The sequence below is a fragment of the Ranitomeya variabilis genome, chromosome 1 (assembly GCF_051348905.1).
Source record: "Ranitomeya variabilis isolate aRanVar5 chromosome 1, aRanVar5.hap1, whole genome shotgun sequence".
Taxonomy (NCBI): Eukaryota; Metazoa; Chordata; class Amphibia; order Anura; family Dendrobatidae; genus Ranitomeya; species Ranitomeya variabilis.
Window position 1 is genome coordinate 1,028,358,407 of NC_135232.1, and position 27,249 is coordinate 1,028,385,655.

The 27,249-nt window shown below is 43.0% G+C and overlaps 1 protein-coding gene across 1 annotated transcript in view; it reads left to right on the forward strand.

Annotated features, from left to right (window-relative positions):
• Positions 1-27,249, forward strand: part of CYP4V2 (cytochrome P450 family 4 subfamily V member 2) — a 184,876-nt gene that overhangs the window by 50,418 nt on the left and 107,209 nt on the right. Inside the window, exon 3 of the mRNA XM_077279636.1 lies at positions 4,070-4,155. Coding sequence (XP_077135751.1) covers positions 4,070-4,155 — 86 coding nt within the window. The remainder of the gene's footprint in view (positions 1-4,069; positions 4,156-27,249) is intronic.

Sequence of the window (27,249 nt, forward strand, 5' to 3'; positions counted from 1 at the left end):
GACATAAAAACAAGAGCTGCTTCCTCAAGAGCCAATTAACTTTCTGAGGAGAGGGAAGTGAGGCTTGCAGACATGAAAACAAGAGCTGGTTCCTCAAGGGCCAATGAACTTTCTGAGGAGAGGGAAGCGAGGCTTGCAGACAAGAGAACAAGAACTGCTTCCTCAAGAGCCAATGAACTTTCTGAGGAGAGGGAAGCAAGGCTTGCAGACAAGAGAACAAGAACTGCTTCCTCAAGAGCCAATGAACTTTCTGAGGAAGGGGAAGCGAGGCTTGCAGACATGAAAACAAGAGCTGCTTCCTCAAGGCCAATGAACTTTCTGAGGAGAGGGAAGCGAGGCTTGCAGACAAGAGAAAAAGAACTGCTTCCTCAAGAGCCAATTAACTTTCTGAGGAGAGGGAAGCGAGGCTTGCAGATAAGAGAAGAGCTGCTTCCTCAAGGGCCAATTAGTCATCTGAGCAGAGAGACTTGCCACTAAGAGAATTGCTATTTCTTCCACCAGGGCACAGGAAATGGTTGGAGATTTGAAACATGCTGCCTTTTGTTACCAGTCAGACATAAACTATCAGGATAATCCTAAAGTTCAGATAGGAAAAATAAATGTGGTCTGCTTGTACTGCAGTGCCCTTAAATGGAAAGATGAACCGCCACGTTTATGCTGTGCAAATGGCAAGATAAAACTTCCACCTCTCCTGTCACCACCAGATCCCCTAAAGTCTCTGATGACAGGTACCAGTACAATATCAAAGCATTTCTTGGACAACATCAGGAAGTACAACTTCTGCTTCCAAATGACATCATTTAGTGCAACAAAAGAACATTCAACTCCACTTCAAAAATTCTGGCTGGCTGTGTGAAAGGGCTATTCTAGCTCCCAAAAATGACAGCGTCAACAAGATCAATCTTCAAATTCTAAATCTCCTTCCAGGTGTGTGCACAACCTACAAGTCAGTGGATACAGTAATAGACCCTGCTCAAGCATTATTTTATCCAACTGAGTTCCTCAAATCCTTGGAGCCACAAGGACTTCTTCCTCACAACCTCTTTCTAAAACCTGGAGCACCTATTCTGCTATTGAGAAATTTGGATCCACCAAAGCTGTGTAATGGAACAAGACTCTCGATTAATTAAGAACCTGTTTCCACATGTAAATGAGGCAACCATTTTGACAGGATGTGCCACAGGAGAAGATGTTTTCATTCCAACAATTCCTCTCATCCCATCTGATTTGCCTTTTGATTTTAAACGCCTCCAGTTTCTTTTTCGACTGGTATTCGCTATATCCATCAACAAGGCTCAGGGAAAGTCTTTGAAAGTAGTTGGAATCGATTTACAATCGTCATGCTTTTCTCATGGTCAACTTTATGTGGCCTGTTCAAGATGTTGGAACAGGCAAAAATCTGTTCGTCTTTGCACTTGAAGGAAAAACTAAGAATGTCGTTTATCAAAAGGCTCTCGAATAAGTAGTAGAAGATTACTTTACATTACTTGGCCAGTTTAGTTAAATCTGTGTGGAATATCTCTGGTGTTGAAATATATGTTGTGAAATGCTTCTATTAGCTTAGTTTTTGCCTTTTAATAATTACATTTTGTATCTATTTGTTTTGCGATTTTTGTGTGCAGAATAAATTTTTGTTAACACATTCTATTTTGCTAACAGCAGTTATTAACCCAGGCGAAGCCGGGTAGTACAGCTAGTATATATATATATATATATATATATATATATATATATATATATATATATATATAGATTCAAAAAAGAAGACAGCACTCCATTTTTCTTTACAAAGGTGCAGGATTTTAATCAGACCCACGTGTCTGTGCGACGTTTCGGCTCTGCATGAGCCTTTCTCAGGCTTGAGAAATCAGACATGTGGGTCTCATTAAAATCCTGCACCTTTGTAAAGAAAAATGGAGTGCTGTCTTCTTTTTTTGAATTTATGGACTTTGGATAACCAGTGGACAGGTTGCCTGGAGGCTTTGCACCCAGAGATAAGTAAAAAGTGTTGTGCTGTTCCTTTTTTGTGAATATATATATATATATATATATATATATATATATATATATATATATATATATATATATACATACAGTATATATATATACAGTATATATGTGTGTCAATTACATATATATATATATATATATATATATATATATATATATATACCTATTCTATGTGTAAACATGTATTTTAGCTATTCTATTTCTATACCTGTCAGTGTGATTTTACTGTACACCGCACTGAATTGCCGGCTTTTCTATAGAACACCGATGCGTATTTCTCTCAAGTCACACTGATGGTCCATGTGGTGTGCGAGTTTTCTCGCACCCATAGACTTTCATTGGCGTATTTCAGGCGTAAGGCCGGAGACACACTGGTGCGAGAGACGGCCGAGTCTCGCTGGTTAAAAGCAAGCTGTGGCACCTGCATTCCGGAGCTGAGCGTGCAGCTCCATGTATTGCTATGGAGCCGCACGCTCCGCTCCGGAGTGCAGGTGCCACAGCTTGCTTTTAACCAGCGAGACTCGGCCGTCTCTCGCACCAGTGTGTCTCCGGCCTAATACAGTGACTGACAATCACTGCAATTTCACTCACATGTGTAATACGGCTGAGAAAATAGATTAACATTGGTCCAAGTGCTATGCGATTTTTTATCGCATAGCACTCGTCCGTGTTAGAGAAACAGAATTTTAATGCACACTACAGAACAGTGTATGGCTGAAAAATGCAGACTAGGAAAATGTTTTAGCGATTTTTGGGTTTGTTATATAACAGAAAAAAGGACCTCAAAGCACATAATACTTGATGGATCAAAATATATTACATTTTTTGAGCTCCACAAAATTAAAATGCAGCTTTGCCAGCGGACTGCACAGGCCTAATCCCTGTCTACAGACTGGATTCTGTCACTCTCCCTGCTCCTTCGACTCTCTCTCCCTCCGGAGGCTAAATGCAGATTGTATGTGATACAAACGATTATCCCTTAGAAAGGCTGTTAGTATAATGGCTCAGCTTCAGCACCAGTATCAACACTATATGGCCTCTGATTCATTACATTGTGCATACACAGGTTTAGGCCGGTGTCACACTTGCAACTGCAATGCGAGAAACTCGCGAGAGTCTCTCGCTTCAATAGCAGGCACTGCCATCAGCACTCGGAACTGGAGTGTGCGGCTGCATGTATTTCTTTTCACGCAAGTTTCTCGCATTATAGTTGCAAGTGTGACATTGGCCTTAGTCAACCACTCTCTCCCTCTAATATGAAGTGTCACAGAGCTGTGCAATGGCATCAGTGGACCGAGCCGGGCAACGCCTGTCCTTTTATAATCTCTGATGATGTCACCCGGCCAGCCAATCACAGTAATGCCACAATCAAGAAGGCTATGGCATTACAGTGACTCACAGGCAATCCATGCATGCTTATTGGCTGCATAATAGGCATCAAAGATGCGGGCTGGAATTCGAGTTTTCACTCGCACACCGCTTATTACTCGCTGAGTAACGAGCACATCTGAGCACCATGATACTCGAGTGATGACCGGGTATCTCTGAGCATGTTCACTCATCCCTAGTCATTGCTAATAGAGAAAGTTCGGTGATGTCAGGTTCCCTTTCGAATTGTTCATATGTAATTGTTTTGAAAACCAGATGATGTTCTGGTGGTTGTCTACAAAAGCCACCTGGTGTTGGGTCCTTCTATTTGTCCCCATGATAAGACTCTTTTACTTTATCAGTATAGCCAAAATGATATTATAATATATTCTTGTTACCAGAAGGGTGGGGTAATTTATTAGCCATATTCACACATTCAGTATTTGGTCAGTATATTACCTCAGTATTTGTAAGGCAAAACCAGGAGTGGAGGATAAATACAGAAGTGGTGACGTGTTTCTATTATAATTTTTCTCTGATTGTTCCACTCCTGGTTTTAATTTACAAATACTGAGGTAAAATACTGACCAAATACTGAAGGTGGGAATGTGGCCTTATAGGAGAGTGAAATAGGAAGAACAGAAAAGTTTATCATACGCTTGTTTTTATGTGTTTATCTTCTGTTTTGTAGCCCATACTGAGTACTTCAAAACACATGGACAAATCATTTGCTTATAAGTTTCTTCATCCTTGGCTCGGTTTAGGTCTCCTAACAAGGTAAAAAAATATGAATAATTTACTTGTTCTATTGGATAAGTGTTTTAGCCTGCACAATTTCAAGGATAGAAATGCAATAGAAACATTTTCTACATTATGTGGTAATGGCTCATGTACTGTCTATCCTACTTCATTGGCGCAACCTGTAGCCCAAGGTTTAACCCCTTAATGACCCGAGGTATTTTTAGTTTTGCATTTTTATTTTTGCTACCTTTCTTCCCAGAGCCATAACCTTTTTGATTTTTCTGTCAATATGGCCATGTGAGGGCTTGTTTTTGTGGGACAAGTTGTATTTTTGAACGCCACCATTGGTTTAACCATGTAGTGTAACAGAAAACAGGAAAAAATTCCAAGTGCGGTGAAATTGCAAAAAAAGTGCAATCCCACACTTGTTTTTTGTTTGGCTTATTTACTAGGTTCACTAAATATTAAAACTGACCTGCCATTATGATTCTCCAGGTCATTACTAGTTCACAGACATCAAACATGTCTAGGTTCATTTTTATCTAAGTGGTGAAAAAAATTCCAAACTTTGTTAAAAAAAATACATAAAATTGTGCCATTTTCCGATACCCGTAGCGTCTCCATTTTTTGTGATCTGGGGTTGAGTGAAGGCTTATTTTTTGCGTGCTGAGCTGACGTTTTTAATGGTACCATGATTGTGCAGATATGTTCTTTTGGTCGTGAGTTATTGCATTTTAATGCAATGTCGTGGTAACCAAAAAAAAGTAATTCTGGCATTTTGACTTTTTCCTCGCTACGCTGTTTAGCGATCAGGTTAATCCTTTTTTTTTACTGATAGATCGGGCGATTATGAACACGGCGATACCAAATATGTGTATGTTTTTTTTTTTAATGTTTTACTTTGAATGGGGCGAAAGGGGGGTGATTTGAACTTTTATATTTTTCTTAGTGTTTTTATATTTTTAACAACATTTTTTTTTCACTTTTGGCATGCTTCAGTAGTCTCCATGGGAGACTAGAAGCTGCCATAACCCGATCAGCTCTGCTACACGCAGGCGATGATCAGATCGCCTGCACCTGGTGGCGCTCATAGCAATCCGGCAGTGACAACCATAGAGGTCTCCTCTGGTTGTAATGACAGCCCATCGGTGACCTGCGATTACGTGACAGGGGTCACAAATGGGCGGATTTCCAGCGTGATTGCCGGAAATGCATGTTAAATGCCGCTGTCAGCGTTAATAGACACGGGAGGATCGTGATTCCTCCCGTGGCTGTTAGCGGCACATGTCAGCTGTTCAAAACAGCTGACATGTGCAGGGAAAGATGTGGGCTCACCGCCGAAGCCCACATCAAAGGGAGGGAGTGCGACGTGGGCGTATTATTACATCCAAAGTCGTTAAAGGGTTAATAATAGTAAGATATGCACATATATTTATATTTACAAACTCCCATTCATGGAAAGATTGATTACAAAATGAGTTTATTGATGACATCTAGTGGTCATATTACTAACTGCATGAAGATTTATAAAAAATACAAATACTTCTCAAAGAGGTTGTTCTATGATTAGTTACTCAATTTTTTGCTAAATTTAGCAAAACTAAACAATATTTCTTAGTAAATAAATGCCTGTTTGTCTAGATTTTGCCTTACATATTTGTTATAATGTTTTGATATTCTCTTCTAAAAGGACAAAGCTGCTTATACTCCGCTGATTCTTATTGACTGGCCTGCACAATAGCAGTGAGGGAGCTACCAGTCTTATATGCTTCTGTGTTTTTTAAAATGGTTATTATTGAAATATGTTTAAGTGATCCATAGAAGTGTAACATTTCATTATGGGACATCCCCTTTAAATCAGATTTTACAGAACAAATTAAAATGGGTCTTTTATTCATTGTTGAAATTTTTAGAAATGGATAACACTGTTGGGGCCTATTTATTAATTCTTTCTAATTCCTAGACATTGAGACTTAGACTAGACAGTCTTAAAATGCAGATTTAACATTGGCCATCTTTAGTGGTTCTTGCAGATTAATTATAATATATTATACATTTTAAGACAGTTTGATCTAATTTTTTATGACTTAACAATCAAGTGGGGGTGGCCTTGATGGAAATGGGTGTGGTTTACATAAAATGGGTGTGGCCGAATGTGCTAACCTGTTTGGCAAAATAATGCGCCAATATTGTGGCCATAATTTTGGCTTACACTAAGCCTCACGGTAAGTCTACTAATAGAATTACGACAAAGTGATTCAGCATCAGCCTCAACAAAAATGTTGAACGGGCCTACTGTTTTTTTCTGATGTGTTTCGAGTCTGACTGTTCATCATGGATAAATACAAAAAAGGCTTATGCACTGTTTAACCCCTTTACCCCCAAGGGTGGTTTGCACGTTAATGACTGGGCCAATTTTTGCAATTCTGACCACTGTCGCTTTATGAGATTATAACTTTGGAACGCTTCAACGGATCCTGATTATTCTGACAATTCAATTCTCAATTCTCAATTCAATTCTCGTGACTAGTGTTGAGTAGTGTTGAGCATTCCGATACTGCAAGTATCGGGTATCGGCCGATATTTGCTGTATCGGAATTTCCGATACCGAGATCCGATACTTTTGTGGTATCGGGTATCGGGTATTGCAACAACATTAATGTAATAATGTGTAAAAGAGAGAATTAAAATAAAAAATATTGCTATACTCACCTCTCCGACGCAGCCTGGACCTCAGCGAGGGAACCGGCAGCGTTGTTTGTTTAAATTTCGCGCTTTTACTTGGTTACGTGAAGTCCCGGCTTGTGATTGGTCAGGGCGGCCATGTTGCCGGGACGCGGACCAATCACAGCAAGCCGTGACGAAATTACGTCATGGCTTGCTGTGATTGGTCCGCGTCCCGGCAACATGGCCGCCATTAACCAATCACAAGCCGTGACGTCACGGGAGGCTGGACATGCGCGTATTTTAAAAAGCGCGCGTGTCCAGCCTCCAGTGACGTCCCGGCTTATGATTGGTCACGGCGCCATGTTGCCGGGACGCGGACCAATCACAGCAAGCCGTGACGAAATTACGTCACGGCTTGCTGTGATTGGTCCGCGTCCCGGCAACATGGCCGCCATTAACCAATCACAAGCCGTGACGTCACGGGAGGCTGGACATGCGCGTATTTTAAAAAGCGCGCGTGTCCAGCCTCCCGTGACGTCACGGCTTGTGATTGGTTAATGGCAGCCATGTTGCCGGGACGCGGACCAATCACAGCAAGCCGTGACGTAATTTCGTCACGGCTTGCTGTGATTGGTCCGCGTCCCGGCAACATGGCCGCCCTGACCAATCACAACCGTGACGTCACGGGAGGCTGGACATGCGCGTATTTTAAAAAGCGCGCGTGTCCAGCCTCCCGTGACGTCCCGGCTTGTGATTGGTTAATGGCGGCCATGTTGCCGGGACGCGGACCAATCACAGCAAGCCGTGACGTAATTTCGTCACGGCTTGCTGTGATTGGTCCGCGTCCCGGCAACATGGCCGCCCTGACCAATCACAAGCCGGGACTTCACGTAACCAAGTAAAAGCGCAAATTTTAAACAAACAACGCTGCCGGTTCCCTTGCTGAGGTCCAGGCTGCGTCGGACAGGTGAGTATAGCAATATTTTTTATTTTAATTCTTTATTTTACACATTTATATGGATCCCAGGGTCTGAAGGAGAGTTTCCTCTCCTTCAGACCCTGGGAACCATCAGGAATACCGTCCGATACTTGAGTCCCATTGACTTGTATTGGTATCGGGTATCGGTATCGGATTGGATCCGATACTTTGCCGGTATCGGCCGATACTTTCCGATACCGATACTTTCAAGTATCGGACGGTATCGCTCAACACTAGTGTTGAGCAATACCTTCCGATATTCAAAAGTATCGGTATCGGATTGGATCGGCCGATATCCCAAAAATATCGGATATCGCCGATACCAATACCCGATACCAATACAAGTGAATGGGACACAAATATCGGAATGTAAATCAGCCCTTTCTGTCCTTCTATATGCTGTTCTGGAGGGGGGAAGAGTGTGGGCGGTGCGTGGGCGGACACTGACTGTCTGTGTGTGCGGGGTCTGTGCGGGCCTGCCAGGGATCTAATTCTATGCGGCCGGCACTGTATCCGGGCTGCCCAGGCTCTATGCGGCGTGCCGGGGCTCGAAGCGGCGTGGGGGGGTCTCTGTGCGGCGTCGGGGGTCTCTGTGCGGCGTGGGGGGTCTCTGTGTGGCGAGGGGGGGGTCTCTGCGGCGTGGGGGGTGTCTCTGCGGCGTGGGGGGTGTCTCTGTGGCGTGGGGGGTCTCTGCGGCATGCGGGGGTCTCAGTGCGGGCATCGTCCGATGGGACTACAAGTCCCATCGGACGATGCCTGCTACACTGTCAGTGATTGACACATTAGCCAATGATGGGACAGTAGTAGTCCCATCATCCGGCTAATGTGTTGAACGAAAAAATAAATACAAATACTCCATACATGCTACATACATACATACATACATACATGCTACACATGCTACATACTACATACATACATACTACATACATACATGCTACATACATGCTACATACTACATATATACATGCTACATACATGCTACATACCTGCTACATACATGCTACATACATGCTACATACATACATACATGCTACATACATGCTACATACATGCATACATGCTACATACATGCTACATACATACATGCTACATACATACATGCTACATACTACATACATACATGCTACATACATACATGCTACATACATACATACATACATACATGCTACATACTACATACATACATGCTATATACTACATACATACATGCTACATACATACATGCTACATACATACATACTACATACATACATACATACATGCTATATACTACATACATACATGCTACATACATACATGCTATATACTACATACATACATGCTACATACATACATGCTACATACATACTACATACATACATACATACATGCTACATACTACATACATTCTATATACATACATGCTATATACTATATACATACATGCTACATACATACTACATACATACATGCTACATACATGCTACCTGCTACATACATACATACTTGCTACATACATACATGCTACATATATACTGCATACATACATGCTACATACATACTACATGCATACATACTGCATACATTACATACAATACATACATATAGACATACAGTACATTAAACATAGATTACATACTCACCATTACTTGTCATTTTGATCCCCGAAGCCAGAGTCATCTGTAAAAAATGTGAAAAAAACAAACAACCAATATACTCCCTGTCCGCAGAAATCCACGAGTGTCCCACGACGATCTCCCGTGGAGAGCAGCAGCAACAGCTGTTGCAACCGCTCTCCAGGGGCTCCAGGAACACAATGACGGGAGGAAGGTATCCTTCCGCCACTGTAAAAAAAAAAGTCCCTAGTCTCACTTTATGGCATTGCTGGCTGACAAATTTTCTCAGGCAGCAATTGTCATAAAGTGACACTTTGAACTCAGGTAACCTCACTGATGCACTGCAGGAGCCATTGTCTCCTGTCAGTGTGTCACTGAGGGTCCTATAGAGCAGTGACATCACCCGATGTCACTGTTCTATAGAGGAGACCATCGTGGGACACTCGTTATTAATTGGACTACGGCGGACAGGTAGTATACGGTTTATTATTTTACGTTTTTTGCAGGCGCTGAAGTATGGTAAGTATGGTGAAATGAAGAATAGTAAAATACTTTTTCCTAATGTGTGCGTGTTTTATTAACCCTTTTCTTACTATTGGATTAATAACGGATAGGCGTCTTATTGACGCCTCTCCGTTATTAACCCGACTTAATGTCACCTTACGATAGCAAGGTGACATTAACCCCTCATTACCCCATATCCCACCGCTACACGGGAGTGGGAAGAGAGGGGCTAAGTGCCGGAATTGGCGCATCTTACAGATGCGCCATTTCCGGGGCGGCTGCGGACTGGTATTTGTAGCCGGGGGGGCAATATCCATGGCCCCTCTCTAGGCTATGAATATCAGCCCTTTCTGGCTATAAAATATAGGGGGACCCCACGTAATTTTTTTGGGGGTCCCCCTATTTTAATAGCCAGTAAAGTCTATGCAGACAGCTGCGGGCTGATATTCATAGAAGGCTACAAATATTGGCCCCCGGCTGTCGGTTTTCCCCCTCTGGCGCAGAAAATTGCGCGGGAGCCCACGCTGTTTTTTTTTTTTAAATTCAACTGTTATGATCCTAGTGGCAAGGATCGCAAATCTGACTAGCTAAGAAACTGAACCAAAGACTAGCTCTGGGGAAGTGGTAACTGGATTGACCGCAACCTGATCCTATCCACACACAACTATAGGTAGCCGTGGAACGTTACCTGGAAATCCTAGACGTCTCGTCACGGCCTGAGAAACTGACTATTCCTAGAGAGAAAGTAAGTCCTCACTTGCCTCAGAGAAATGACCCCAAAGATATAGAAAAGCCCCCCACAAATATTAACGGTGAGTTAAGGGGAAAGCACATACGCAGAGATTAAATAGATTTAGCAAATGAGGCCCACTAACACTAGATAGCAGAAAATAGGAAGGGAACTGTGCGGTCAACAAAAAACCCTATTCAAAATATCCACGCAGAGTTTGCTCAAGCCCCTGCACCAACTAACTGTGCGGGGGAAGCAACTCCGTACCCCAGAGCTTACCAGCAGCAAGAAATCACATATTAGCAAGCTGGACTAAACTCATCATAAACAGAAATCATATTGCAGACAGATGAGCAAAAAATAATCAAACAGAACTTAGCTTCTCATGAAGAGACAGAAAACGAAGATAGTCAGGAGTAATCAGAATAGCACTGAATACATTGACAGCCGGCAACAAGTGGAGGTGAAGCAGAGCTAAATAGGAACCTCCCTAGTGAATAACGAGGCAGCTGATCCAGCCACAGACCCGCAAGATAACAAACAAAGCCACCAGGGGGAGCCCAAAAATAAAACTCACACAATACCACCTGTGACCACAATAGGGAGCCCGAAAACAGAGTTCACAACAGTACCCCCCCCTTGAGGAGGGGTCACCGAACCCTCATCAAAACCCCCAGGGCGATTAGGGTGAGCCACATGGAAGGCATGAACCAAATCGGCCGCATGAACATCAGAGGCGACAACCCAGGAATTATCCTCCTGACCATAGCCCTTCCACTTAACCAAATACTGAAGCCTCCGTCTAGAAATACGAGAATCCAAGATCTTCTCCACCACGTATTCCAATTCACCCTCAACCAGCACAGGGGCAGGAGGCTCAACCGAAGGAACCACAGGCACCACATACCTCCGCAACAACGACCGATGGAACACATTATGAATAGCAAACGATGCTGGGAGGTCCAAACGAAATGACACAGGGTTAAGGACTTCCAAAATCTTATAAGGACCGATAAACCGAGGCTTGAACTTAGGAGAGGAGACCTTCATAGGAACAAAGCGAGAAGACAACCACACCAAGATTAAGAGGAGGAGAGAAGCTAGACACACAGCAGCTAGACACACGGCAGCAAAAAAAAAAATTTCTCTAGGCTTCTCTTCTCCTGCTTCTGCCATGCAATTAACACTTTATGGGCCGGCTGTACTGTTATGATCCTAGTGGCAAGGATCGCAAATCTGACTAGCTAAGAAACTGAACCGAAGACTAGCTCTGGGGAAGTGGTAACTGGATTGACCGCAACCTGATCCTATCCGCACACAACTATAGGTAGCCGTGGAACGTTACCTGGAAATCCTAGACGTCTTGTCACGGCCTGAGAAACTGACTATTCCTAGAGAGAAAGTAAGTCCTCACTTGCCTCAGAGAAATGACCCCAAAGATATAGAAAAGCCCCCCACAAATATTAACGGTGAGTTAAGGGGAAAGCACATACGCAGAGATGAAATAGATTTAGCAAATGAGGCCCACTAACACTAGATAGCAGAAAATAGGAAGGGAACTGTGCGGTCAACAAAAAACCCTATTCAAAATATCCACGCAGAGATTGCTCGAGCCGCCGCACCAACTAACGGTGCGGGGGAAGCAACTCCGTACCCCAGAGCTTACCAGCAGCAAGAAATCACATATTAGCAAGCTGGACTAAATTCATCATAAACAGAAATCATATTGCAGACAGATGAGCAAAAAATAATCAAACAGAACTTAACTTCTCATGAAGAGACAGAAAACGAAGATAGTCAGGAGTAATCAGAATAGCACTGAATACATTGACAGCCGGCAACAAGTGGAGGTGAAGCAGAGCTAAATAGGAACCTCCCTAGTGAATAACGAGGCAGCTGATCCAGCCACAGACCCGCAAGATAACAAACAAAGCCACCAGGGGGAGCCCAAAAATAAAACTCACACAATACCACCTGTGACCACAAGAGGGAGCCCGAAAACAGAGTTCACAACATTCAACGCTCATAAAGGCCTCTTTCACACTTGCATCGGTACGGGTCCTGTTGTGAACTCTATTTTTGGGCTCCCTCTAGTGGTCACAAGCGGTACTGTGTAGTGTTGTCTTTCTGCAGGTTGGCAGCATCAGCTGGTTCGTTATCCTTGGTTGGTTTCCTATTTAGCTCACCTGGATACTCAGTTCCTTGCCTGCTATCAATGTATTCAGTGCTCTTCAGATTCCTTGTGACTACCTTGCTCCCAGTCTCTCCAAGACAAGCTAAGTTTTAGTTTGTTCCTTTTTTGATTATCAGCATTCATCATGTTTCTTGTCCAGCTTGCTAAAATGTGATCTCCTCGCTTGCTGGTTGCTCTAGGGGACTGAGTTTCTCCCCCCACACCGTTAGTTGGTGCGGGGGTTCTTGAAATCTCAGGGTGGATATTTTGTAAGGGTTTTTACTGACCGCACAGACCCCTTTCCTATTTTCTGCTATCTAGTATTAGTGGGCCTCATTTGCTGAATCTGCTTTCACCCCTGTGTATGTGCCTTCCTCTTACCTCACCGTTATTATATGTTGGGGTCTTCTATATCTTTGGGGATTATTTCTCTGGAGGCAAGAGAGGTCTTTCTTTCTCTCTAGGGGTAGTTAGTTCCTCAGGCTGGCTCGAGACGTCTAGGATTTTTAGGCACGTTCACTGACTACCTCTAGTGTGTTGGATAGGTTCAGTTTTGCGGTCAGTCCAGTTTACCACCTCCCTAGAGCTTGTCCTATGTTTGTTACTTAGTTGGAGTAATTTGTGATCCTCAACCACTAAGGATCATAACAGGGTCCCTCGCTATGCGTCGTGCCGACGTCGTACTGATGCACGTTGTGAAATTTGTACACGACGTGGGCAGCGGATGCAGTTTCTCAACGCATCCGCTGCCCATTCTGAAGTGCGGGGAGGAGGAGGCAGAGTTTCTGCCGCGCATGCGCGGTAGAAAATGGCGGACACGACAGACAAAAAAACGTTCACTTGAACGTTTTTTCGTGCAGACGGTCCACCAAAACACGACGGATTTGTTGCACGACGGATGCGACGTGTGGCCATTCGTCGCGATCCGTCGCTAATACAAGTCTATGGGAAAAAAAACGCATCCTGGGAGCACATTTGCAGGATCCATTTTTTTCCGCGGGATCCGTTTATTCCGTCGGATCCGTTTTTTTCCACCGGATCCGTTTTTTCCACCAGATCCATTTTTTTCCGCCGAATCCGTTTTTTCCTGCCGGATCCGTTTTTTTCCGCCAGATTCGTTTTTTTCTCATAGAGTTGTATTAGCGCCGGATTGCGCCTGATGGCCACACGTTTCATCCGTTTTTTGCAGGATCCGTCAAAAAAGCTGTTTCCGCCGGACTGAAAACACATAGGAACGGGTTTTTGTCTGTTTTTTTCATGCATGTTTCCATTCAAATCATGCACATTTTCCATTTATTTTTTTCCAAAAACCTCATCAAAACCTGCATCAAAACTGGACCAAAAACTGCATCAAAAACCGCACCAAAAAGCTGCACCAAAAACTGCACCAAAAACTGCATCAAAAACCGCACCAAAAACCTGCACCAAAAACCGCATCAAAAACCGCACCAAAAACCTGCATCAAAAAAGCACCAAAAACTGTATCAAAATCAGCATAAAAAACAGCACCAAAAACCTACATCAAAAACAGCACCAAAAACTGCATCAAAAACTGCACCAAAAACATGCACCAAAAACGGCATCAAAAACCACATCAAAAACCTGCACCTAAAACTGCACCAAAAACCTGCACCAAAAACTGCATCAAAAACAGCACCAAAAACTGCATTAAAAACCGCACCAAAAACCTGCACCAAAAACTGCATCAAAATCAGCATCAAAAACCGCACCAAAACCTACATCAAAAACAGCAACTAAAACAGCACCAAAAACTGCATCAAAAACATGCACAAAAACTGCACCAAAAACGGCAATTAAAAACCGCATCAAAAACCTGCACCAAAAACTGCATTAAAAACCACACTAAAAACCTGCATCAAAAAAGAACCAAAAACTGCATCAAAAACCGCACCAAAAAGCTACATCAAAAACAGCACCAAAAACTGCATCAAAAACCGCACCACAAACCTGCACCAAAAACTGCACCAAAAACCGAACCTAAAACCGCACCAAAAACTTGCATCAAAAACAGCATCAAAAACAGCATAAAAAACCGCATGAAAAACCGCATCAAAACTGCAGTTGGTGCGGTTTTTTATGCTGTTTTTGATGCAGTTTTTGGTGCTTTTTTATGCAGGTTTTTGGTGCGTTTTTGATGCAGTTTTGATGCAGTTTTTGGGGCAGTTTTGATGCAGGTTTTGATGCGGTTTTTGGAAAAAAAATAAACGGAAAATGTGCATGATTTGAATGGAAACATGCATGAAAAAAGAGATTCAGGCTATGTTCACACGATCGTTTTTTTCCTGCGGATTTTTCAGGTCCTGATTTTGAGAACCCGCAGTGCAAATCCATGGTGGTTTTCCACTGCGGTTTTTTGTCCTGTTTCTACTGCGGATTCCACTGCGGGTTTCCAACTGCAGTTTCCTATTGGGGCAGGTGGAAACCCGCAGCGGAATCCGCAGAAAGAAGTGACATGCTACTTCTTTTTTTCCGCAGAAAATCAGCGCGGATTTTCGAGCGGAAAAAAGGATCGTGGGCACAGCGGATTTTGTTTTCCATAGGGTTACATTGTACTGTACCCTGCATGGAAAACGTCTGCAGATCCGCAGCTGCAAATCCGCTGCGGATCCGCAGCAAAAAAAGGATCGTGTGAACAAGCCCTCAGAGGCCGGATTCATCATTTCACATCTCAGTTTCATACGTTTTTTGCCGGATCCATCGCTGTGCGTGTTTTCGCCGGACAGAAAAAGCGTTCCTCTGTATGTGTTATCCGTCAGGCAGAAACAGCTTTTTTGACGGATCCGGCAAAAAAACGGATGAAACGTGTGGCCATCAGGCGCAATCCAGCGCTAATACAACGAGAAAAAATAGATCTGGCGGAAAAAAACAGATCTGGCAGAAAAAACGGATCCGGCGGTAAAACATGGATCCGGTGGAAAAAAATGTATCCTGCAAATGTGCTCACAGGATGCATTTTTTACCCATAGACTTGTATTAGCGACGGATCGCGACGAAAGGCCACAAGTCACGTCCGTCGTGCAATGGATCCGTTGTGTTATGGAGGACCGTCGGCACGAAAAAACATTCAAGTGAATGTTTTTTTGTCCGTCGCATCCGCCATTTTCTACCGCGCATGCGCGGCAGAAACTCTGCCCCCTCCTCCCCGGACTTCAGAATGGGCAGCGAATGCGTTGAAAAACTTCATCCGCTGCCCACGTCGTGTACAAATTTCACAATGTGCGTCGGTACGTCGGCCCGACGCATAGCGACGGACCCGTACCGACGCAAGTGTGAAAGAGGCCTTTATGAGCGTTGAGTTTTAAAAAAAAACAGAAAATAACGGAGTGGGCTCCCGCGCAATTTTCTGCACCAGAGGGGGAAAGCCAACGGCCGGGGGCCAATATTTGTAGCCTGCTATGAATATCAGCCCGCAGCTGTCTGCGTAGCCTTTACTGGCTATTATAATAGGGAGACCCCCCAAAAAATGACGTGGTGTCCCCCTATATTTTATAGCCAGAAAGGCTCCGCAGACAGCTGCGGGCTGATATTCATAGCCTAGAGAGGGGCCATGGATATTGGTCCCCCTCAGCTACAAATACCATTCCACAGCCGCCCCAGAAATGGCGCATCTGTAAGACGCGCCAATTCCGGCACTTAGCCCTTCTCTTCCCACTCCCGTGTAGCAGTGGGATATGGGGTAATGAGGGGTTAATGTCACCTTGCTATCGTAAGGTGACATTAAGCCGGGTTAATAACGGAGAGGCGTCAATAAGACGCCTATCCGTTATTAATCCAATAGTAAGAAAAGGGTTAATTAAACACGCACACATTAGGAAAAAGTATTTTAATATTCTTCATTTCAGCATACTTCAGCGCCTGCAAAAAACGTAAAATAAACCGTATACTACCTGTCTGCCGTAGTCCAATTAATAACGAGTGTCCCACGACGATCTCCTCTATAGAACAGTGACATCGGCTGATGTCACTGCTCTATAGGACCCTCAGTGACACACTGACAGGAGACAATGGCTCCTGCAGTGCATCACTGAGGTTACTATAGTTCACTGGTCTCACTTTATGGCAAAAAGCTGCATGGGAACTTTCTCACACAGCAATGCCATAAAGTGAGACTAGGGACTTTTTTTTACAGCGGAGGAGGAATACAGTGGCGGAAGGATACCTTCCTCCCATCATTGTGTTCCTGGAGCCCTTGGAGAGTGGTTGCAACAGCTGTTGCTGCTGCTCTCCACGGGAGATCGTTGTGGGACACTCGTGGATTTCTGCGGACAGGGAGTATATTGGTTGTTTTTTTTTCATATTTTTTACAGATGACACTGGCTTCGGGGATCAAAATGACAAGTAATGGTGAGTATGTAATCTATGTTTAATGTACTGTATGTCTATATGTATGTATTGTATGTAATGTATGCAGTATGTATGCATGTAGTATGTATGTAGCATGTATGTAGTATGTATGGATGTATGTAGTATGTATGTATGTAGCATGTATGTAGTATGTATGTATGTATGTAGCATGTATGTAGCATGTAGTATGTATGTAGCATGTATGTATGTAGTATGTAGCATGTTTGTAGCATGTATGTATGTAGTATGTATGTGGCATGTATGTAGCATGTAGTATGTATGTAGCATGTATGTATGTAGTATGTAGCATGTTTGTAGTATGTATGTAGCATGTATGTATGTATGTAGCATGTATGTAGTATGTATGTATGTAGTATGTATGTGGTATGTATGTATGTAGCATGTATGTATGTAGCATGTATGTAGCATGTAGTATGTATGTAGCATGTATGTATGTAGTATGTAGCATGTATGTAGTATGTATGTATGTAGCATGTATGTATGTATGTAGCATGTATGTAGTATGTATGTATGTAGTATGTATGTATGTAGCATGTATGTATTGTAGTATGTATTGTAGTATGTAGCATGTATGTATGTAACATGTATGTATGTAGCATGTATGTAGCATGTATGTATGTATATAGTATGTATGTAGCATGTATGTAGCATGTATGTATGTATGTAGCATGTATGTAGCATGTATGTAGCATGTGTGTAGCATGTATGTATGTATGTAGCATGTATGGAGTATTTTATTTTTTTTTACATTCAACACATTAGCCGGATGATGGGACTACTACTGTCCCATCATTGGCTAATGTGTCAATCGCTGTCAGTGTAGCAGGCATCGTCCGATGGGACTTGTAGTCCCATCGGACGATGCCTGCACAGACACAAAGACCCCCGGCAGTCCGCACAGACCCACCGGCAGGCAGTACAGACCCCAGAGAGGCCGCACAGACCCCCCGGCAGGTCGTACAGACCCCGGAGAGGCCGCACAAACCCTCCGGTAGGTCGTACAGACCCCAGTGAGGCCGCACAGACCCCCCGGCAGGCCGTACAGACCCCGGAGAGGCCACACAGACCCCCCGGCAGGTCGTACAGACCCCGGAGAGGCCGTACAGACCCCAGAGAGGCCGCACAGACCCCCCCGGCAGGCTGTACAGACCCCAGAGAGGCCGCACAGACCCCCCGGCAGGCCGTACAGACCCCGGAGAGGCTGCACAGACCCCCTGGCAGGCCGTACAGACCCCGGAGAGGCGGCACAGACCCCCCGGCAGGCCGTACAGACCCCAGAGAGGCCGCACAGACCCCCCCGGCAGGCACGCACACTCGCACAGACCCCGCCCACTTCATGCAGTCTCTGCCCACGCACCGCCCACACTCCATTATAGTGATTTTTGCACTGTGGGGACTTCCGATTCCGATTTCCGATATCGCAGAAATATCGGAACTCGGTATCGGAATTCCGATACAGCGAATATCGTCCGATACCCGATATTTGCAGTATCGGAATGCTCAACACTACTCATGACATATTGTACTTTATGATAGTTGTAAAATTTCTTTGATATTACCTGCATTTATTTGTGAAAAAAATTGAAATTTGGTGAAAATTTTGAAAATTTCGCAATTTTCCAAATTTGAATTCTTATACCCTTAAATCACAGAGATATATCACACAAAGTACTTAATAAGTAACATTTCCCACATGTCTACTTTACAGCAGCACAATTTTGGAACCAAATTTTTTTTTTCTTAGGGAGTTGTAAGGGTTAAAATTTGACCAGCAATTTCTCATTTTTACAGCACCATTTTTTTTTTAAGGACCACATCACATTTGAAGTCACTTTGAGGGGTCTATATGATAGAAAATACCAAAGTATGACACCATTCTAAAAATTGCACCCCTCAAGGTGCTCAAAACCACATTCAAGAAGTTTATTAACCCTTCAGGTATTTCACAGGAATTTTTGGAATGTTTAACAAAAAATGAACATTTAACTTTTCTTCACAAAAAATTTACTTCAGCTCCAATTTGTTTTATTTTACCAAGGGTAACAAGATAAATTGTACCCGAAAAGTTGTTGTGCTATTTGTCCTGAGTTTGCTGATGCCCCATATGTGGGTGTAAACCACTGGGCGCATGGCAGAGCTTGGAAGGGAAGGAGCACCATTTGACTTTGCAATGCAAAATTGACTGGAATTGAGATAGGACGCCATATCGCGTTTGGAGAGCCCCTGATGTGCCTAAACATTGAAACCCCCACAAGTGACAACATTTTGGAAAATAGACCCCCTAAGGAACTTATCTAGATATGTGGTGAGCACTTTGACCCACCAGGTGCTTCACAGAAGTTTATAATGTAGAGCCGTAAAAATAAAAAATCATGTTTTTTCACCAAAATGATCTTATTGCACCCAATTTTTTTTTCCCAAGGGTAACAGAAGAAATTGGACACCAAAGGTTCTTGTGCAATTTGTCTTGAGTACGCTGATATCCCATATGTGGGGGTAAACCACTGTTTGGGCGCATGGCAGAGCTCGGAAGGGAAGGAGTGCCGTTTGACTTTTCAATGCAAAATTGGCTGGAATTGAGATCGGACGCCATGTCGCGTTTGCAGAGCCCCTGATGTGCCTAAACAGTGTAAACTCCCAATGCTAACTGAAACCCTAACCCAAACACACCCCTTACCCTAATCCCAACCCTAACCATAACCCTTACCACACCCCTAACCCCAACATACCCCTAACCCTAATCCCAACCCTAAACACACCCCTAACTCCAACACACCCCTAACCCTAATCCCAACAATAACACTAACCACACCCCTAACCCTGACACACCCCTAACCCTAATCCCAACCGTAAATGTAATCCAAACCCTAACCCTAACTTTAGCCCTAACACTAACTTTAGTCCCATCCCTAACCCTAATTTTAGCCCCAACCCTAACCCTAACCCTAATGGGAAAATAGAAATAAATAAATTTTTTTAATTTTATTATTTTTCCCTAACTAAGGAGGTAATGAAGGGGGTTTGATTTACTTTTATAGCGGGTTTTTTGGCGGATTTTTATGACTTGCAGACGTCATACACTAAAAGACGCTTTTTATTGCAAAAAATAGTTTTTGCGTCTCCACATTTTGAGAGCTATAATTTTTCCATGTTTTGGTCCACAGAGTCGTGTGAGGTCTTGTTTTTTGCAGTACGAGTTGACGTTTTTATTGGTAACATTTTCAGGCATGTGACATTTGTTGATCACTTTTTATTCTGATTTTTGTGAGGCAGAATGACCGAAAACCAGCAATTCATGAATTTCTTTTGGGGGGGGTGGGTGTTTATACCAATCCATGTTTGGTAAAATTGATAAAGCAATTTTATTGTTCGGGTCAGCGCTTTTATATGATAAAAACTATTTTATATAAAAAATAATTATTTTTGCATCGCTTTATTCTGAGAACTATAACTTTTTTATTTTTTTGCTGATGATGCTGTATGGCAGCTTGTTTTTTGCAGGACAAGATGATGTTTTCAGCAGTACCATGTTTTTTATATCCCTCTTTTTGATCTCGTGTTACATTCCACATTTTGTTCAGCAGTATGATTATAAAGCGTTGTTTTTTGCCTCTTTTTTTTTTTTTTACGGTGTTCACTGAAGGGGTTAACTAGTGGGACAGTTTTATAGGTAGCTCAAAAAATTGATCAACTATTTGCTAAATATCTCATATTTGAAATACAGTCAGAATTTATTATGTGCATGTGCACTTTAGATATTGTGTTTTGACCTTCAGCAGTGCTGGCTTCTCTTCTTTTTTTGCTTCAGTTTTATAGGTCGGGTCGTTACGGACGCGGCGATACTAAATATGTGTACTTTTATTGTTTTTTTTATTTAGATAAAAAAATGTATTTATTGGAACAATATTTTTTTTTTTTCTTTATTTAGGGGTTTTTTTAAACATGTAAATATTTTTTTTTTACTTGTTTACTTTGTGCCAGGGGGACATGACTATATAGTGTCAGATCGCTGATCTGACACTTTGCAGTGCACTGTGTCAGATCAGCGATCTGACAGGCACTGCAGGAGGCTTGCCGACGCCTGCTCTCAGCAGACGCTTGCAAGCCACCTCCCTGCAGGACCTGGAAGGAGCCCTGTGGCCATTTTGGATCCGGAGCCTGCAGGGAGGAGGAGGTAGGAGACTCAGGGAAGCACGCAGGGAGCCCCCTCCCTGTTCAATGCTTCCCTATGCCGCCGGAATGCTGCGATCATGTTTGATCGCAGTGTTCCGGGGGTTAATGTGCCAGGCGGTGCCATGTAAGCTGTGATAGTCTGCTGACACCCAGTCCCGATCGGCCGCGCTCCCCCCATGAGCATGGCTGATCGGTGATGATGTACTATCCCATCGGGGCCCATACCACCTCGACAGGATAGTACATCATATGTCAGAAAGGGGTTAAAAGCACTATGCTGAATAGTGAAAGAAACATTACCTGTTGACCACTTCTTACAGGCTGAAAATGGCTGAAGCAAGCTGTGAAAACAAAATCTACAATGGATATAAAGGATACAAAATCTACAAGAAACAAAATGAGCAAAAACCCTTCTGTAACTAGATAAGTAAAAAGCAAGTACATTTAAATAACACAGAGTTCTCAGTAATACTCTTTTTGATCAAAAATAGAATAAAAGCCATCCCACCATCGACAAGGTAACTCTGATCTGGACGGTCCTACACTGTCTAATATTAAAAACCTTACCATGTGTAGACAGTGTAGGACCGTCCCGATCAGAGTTACCTTGTCGATGGTGGGATGGCTTTTATTCTATTTTTGATCAAAAAGAGTATTACGGCACACGCCGTACCCGGTATATAAGACAACCCCTGACTTTTGAGAAGATTTTCAGGGGTTAAAAAGTCATCTCATACGCCGGAAAATATGGTATTTAGTTACAGCAGGGTTTTTGCTCATTTTTTTTCTTGTAGGTTTTGTATGCTTTATGGCCAATGTGAACATGAGTTTATGTGCTGCATGTATACTAACTCAAACCAAGCTAAAATTTTGTGTTTTTTTCAATGGATATAAAGGATATAAAACTGTCACATAGTGTGTATACATATGGCAAACAGCAAACACTTAGGCTATGCCTAAATATGACCATATGAAATTTGCACCACATTACTACTATATAGAATATAATTATAAAAATGAGGGTACTTAGCATATAAATCGTCCAATTCTCGAGAACCCACCTGTCATGACAAGGCGCAACTTACTATGATTGGACCCCTGACCTAATATTTATCAAATATGCCTCTTCCAGGCAAAAAGCTTATAAATATAAAGGGAAGGTAGAATCCAACAATAATTAAAAATAGCTTTAGGCTAAGTTCACATATCCAGTAATTATCCGTGGGTACAGTCACAACTTTTTTGTCCAGATGAAAAAAATGATTTCAACTGGATTTGTTTATTTTAACATAGAAGTTTATGGAAAATGGAACAATTAAATAGCCATCCACTTCCTTCCAATTGAAAAGTGTTTTTTAGCTGGACAAAAAAGTTGTGTCTGTACAACTTTTTTGTCGATGGATTGCTGCTGGATTCGTTCTAATGGATGACTAGAACACTTAGAACACGGATGACATGTACACTTAGCTTTAAGCCTCCTTCGCATGTCCGTTTTTTGTGTCCGTATGGGGTCTGTTTTTTACAGACCACAAATACGGACACCAGAACACCCATTGTATTCAATGGTGGTACGCACATGTCAGGTGTTTCACATGGACCGTATGTCCGTGTGAAAAACCCACAGACATGTCAGTTTTTATCAGCTTCTTTAGAGTATCAAGTACAAAATGATCTTGTTTTTCACACTGAGAACATTATTTTTTATCATCAGCATGGACAAAATGTATCATCAGTACAAAATTATCTTGTTTTTCACACTGAGAGCATTATTTTTTTATTTGCAGCATGGACAAAATATGTCACACACACTGTACCGGCGCCTTGGCAGAAGCGGAGCAGTGCACGCTGTTCCCAGGCACCAGCTGCTGAAGGCATCATTGTCACCTGGTCTCCCTGTAATCAGGGTGACAAGGTAACAATGATGGAAGTTGAATTCAGTACCCACCTGTTGTGAATTCCGTTCTCGGACTCCCTCCTGTGGTCGTGAATGGTACTTTGTTGAGTTCTGTTCGTGGCCTCCCTCAGGTGGCTTTGAGTGATACTGCTGGTCTTTAGCTGGGCTCCCAGCTGCCTCGTTTTCTGCTGTGCTGGTTGCCTATTTAAACTCCACCTAGATCTTTACTTGTTGCCAGCTGACGTTGTATTCAGTATTGGTTCAGATCTCTCTGGGACTTCTCTTGTGACCTGTCTCCTCCTGGAGAAGCTAAGTTCATGCTAGTTCATTTTTGCTCATTGCTTTTGGAAAATGTGTCTCAGTATATGATAAGTTCAGTCCAGCTTGCTTATATGCTATTTTTTTGCTAGCTGGAAGCTCTGGGGAGCAGGGTTGCTCCCTCACATCATGAGTCAGTGTGAGGGTCTTTTTGTATTCTCTGCGTGGATATTTTTGTAGTATTTTATACTGACCGCACAGTTCCCTTGCTATCTTCTTACTATTTAGTACTAGTGGGCCTCCTTTGCTAAAACCTGTTTTCATTCCTATGTTTGTATTTTCCTCTTAATTCACCATCATTATTTGTGGGGGGCTGACTTTACTTTGGGGAAATTTCTCTGAGGCAAGTGAGGCTTTTGTTTCTCTCTAGGGGTAGCTAGCTCTCAGGCTGTGAAGAGGCGTCTAGGGAGAGTTAGGTACGCTCCACGGCTGCCTATAGTGTGTGTGATAGGATCAGGGTTGTGGTCAGTAAAGTTCCCACGTCCCCAGAGCTTGTCCTATATTTCTGGTTTACCTATCAGGTCATCCCCAGTGTTCCTAACCACCAGGTCCATAACACCCACCACCTACTGTGTCCCTCCTGTGTAAAATAAACGGCGTTGGCTCCTGTGCAATTTTTATAACAACATAACAAGAATAAAATCCTTTATTTGAAATAGAACTCAACACCCTCATTTACACATTTATAAAGCACTAGATGGTAGCCCGATTCTAACGCATCTGGTATTCTAGAATATGTATGTAGTTTATTTATGAAGATTTTATAATAATACATTGAATACACAGGATTCGGCCAACCACGACCAATTAGCGAAGCGTGGTTCAAATCCCGCGCCAATTTGTGGCCGGACTGCGCCTGTCGTTGATTGTTCGCAGCCGGCCACGTAGTATATAGCACAGCCACGTAGTATATAACAGCCCACATAGTAAATAGCACAGCCATGTAGTACATATCATAGCCACGTAGTATTTTGCACAACCACGTAGTACATAGCACAGCCACAAAGCATATAGCACAGCCCACGGAGTATATAGCACAGCCACGTAGTATATAACACAGCCAACGGAGTATATAGCACAGCCCATGGAGTGTATAACAGCCCACATAGCATATAACACAGCTACGTAGTTTATAACAGCCCACATAGCATATAACACAGCTCTCGTAGTATATAATAGCCCACACATGCAGTATATAACACAGCCCACGTAGTGTATAACACAGCCCACGTAGTATGTAACTGCCCACGTAGTGTATTACACAGTCCATGTAGTATATAGCACAGCCATGTAGTATTTAACAGCCCATGTAGTGTATAACACAGCCACGTAGTATATAGCACAGCCCACGTAGTATATAGCACAGCCCACGTAATATATAGCACAGCCACGTAGTATATTGCATAGCCATGTAGTATATTGCACAGCCCAGCACGTAGTATGTTGCACAGCCCACGTAGTATATAGCAATGTGGGCGTCATATCCCTGTAAAAAAAGGAATTAAAATAAAAAATAGTTATATACTCACCTTCCGTTGGCCCCCGGATCCAGGTGAAGCATTTACCTATGCTCCTTGCGCGCTCCGCGAGACCGCTATGTCATCATCTCGTGAGATCGCAATGCATGGAGCGGTCACCTGAGTGTCGCGAGGAGCGGGAAAGGCCTGTTCCTGATCCGGGGGGCGGACGGATGGTGAGTATATAAGTTGACAAGCCAGAGCTGCTATGTCACTCTCCACAATGAAAAACCTTACCTCTCGGACCTCAGTCCAGAGCCTCTCACCTAGCCAAATCAGTTCTCATGCTTCGCACTGACAAGGGCCAACAGCCCGAAACACCATGTCTGCAAATTGAGATACTGATTTGGCTTTTATCCTAAGTCATATTGCACAACTCGTTAAAGGGATGATTGTGACTTGTAGGATCGCCACTACTTCCAATAGGTGGCGCTATAGAGTTCAAGTCCTCTTTTTCTCTGAAGAGGCAATTTGCATATACTGTACACATCTTAGCGTTTACAGTGTGCTTCTGTATCCTCTTGTTTGTGCAGTTATAGCAGCTTCCACCTGTTCACACTTGCTTTATTCTCTTCTGAGGTGCTAGTCAATTTTTTTTTCAAATATGACCATAAGCACCAACCATAAGGTGATGTCCAATCTGAACAATGTAACATTTTGTCAATTTGTCTGGTCTGACCACAAACAACTATCTGAAAAATGCATCAGTGTGAACAACATATCACTTGGAACTGGTTTGATGGAAGTAAATTTTGATAAATCACAGTTCAAATTAGTTTCATTTCAATCCTAACATTATTGCACCAGCTCCAGCCATATGACCCAAGACGACATCTGCACGCTATACATTTGTATTTCTATCATCGCCAGCAAACCACACACTAGATGCATAGAAAATCTTATATACATGAAAGAATGGAGTAAAAAAATACAAAATAAAGTGAAAAAGATAATATATTTTAATCAATACATATAAGGTGATACAGGATAAAAGATCATATCAATGAAACTATTTTAGCCAAAAGTCAGGTGCAACAAGTGTAGTATGGTGCAACACCACAGATGTAGTGTAGAGAGAGCCTAGTGAGAGAACCTGTATATACACAATGTGACAGTGAACCAAGTCCACTCAAAGTACTCTGAGAGACTCATGTGGCCGCATCAATGCAAGCAAGTAAGTGGTACATATATTAATCACCATATTAAAACAATAGCATTGACTGCAGCAGCACGAGTCCCACATTAAGTATTTGCTCTTACCCATATCTGACTTTGTGGTGTCACACATGATGCCCCAATGCGTGTTTCGCGTGGGCTTCCTCAGGGGGCTGTTCAAACATGTTAACATGTCAGCCCAGATTGTCTCAGTTGTGTATACACAGCGGAGTGAAGGACAATGATGTAAAAGCATATGTGCAGCTATATTGATGTAGATGGCATCTGTCATGATTCCCCAATGGCATGGGAACATCAGAAACACAAAAATAACAGACTAGCTCTCGGGTGATGGAAACTCAAGCTGACCGTGACCTAAATCTACCACACAACTAACAGTAGCCAGGAAGCATTCCTACGGCTGCCTAGATGCCATGCGCCAGCCGGAGAACTAACTACGCCTGGAAGAGGAAGGAACAGACCTGGCTTACCTCTAGAGAAATTCCCCAAAGATGATAGTAGCCCCCACGTATATTAACGGTGAGTTCAGAGGAAAAGACATACACAGTATGAAGGTAGATTTAGCAAAGCGAGGTCCACTTACTAGATAGAGGAAGGATACAAAAGAGGACTTCACGGTCAGCTGAAAAACCCTTTCAAAAAACCCATCCTGAAATTACTTTAAGACTCCTGTGTCAACTCATGACACAGGAGTGGCAATTTCAGTCCACAAGAGCTTCCAGTAACAGGAAATGACAAAACTGTAAACTGGACAAGAAAAACAAAACAATAAGGACAAGAGTCCACTTAGCTGATCAGCAGACTAGTAGCAGGAACATGCAACTGAATGACTCAGGTTACAATGATGACCGGCAAGGAAGTGACTGGAGAGCAAGGCTAAATAGGGAACTCCCAAAACTGATGGAAGCAGGTGAGCTGAGGCAGAAAAGCACACACAAGTCTCCAGTACCACCAGCCACCACCAGGGGAGCCAAAAAGCGGATCACAACAGGCATCCGAAGGAGAGTAAATGGGA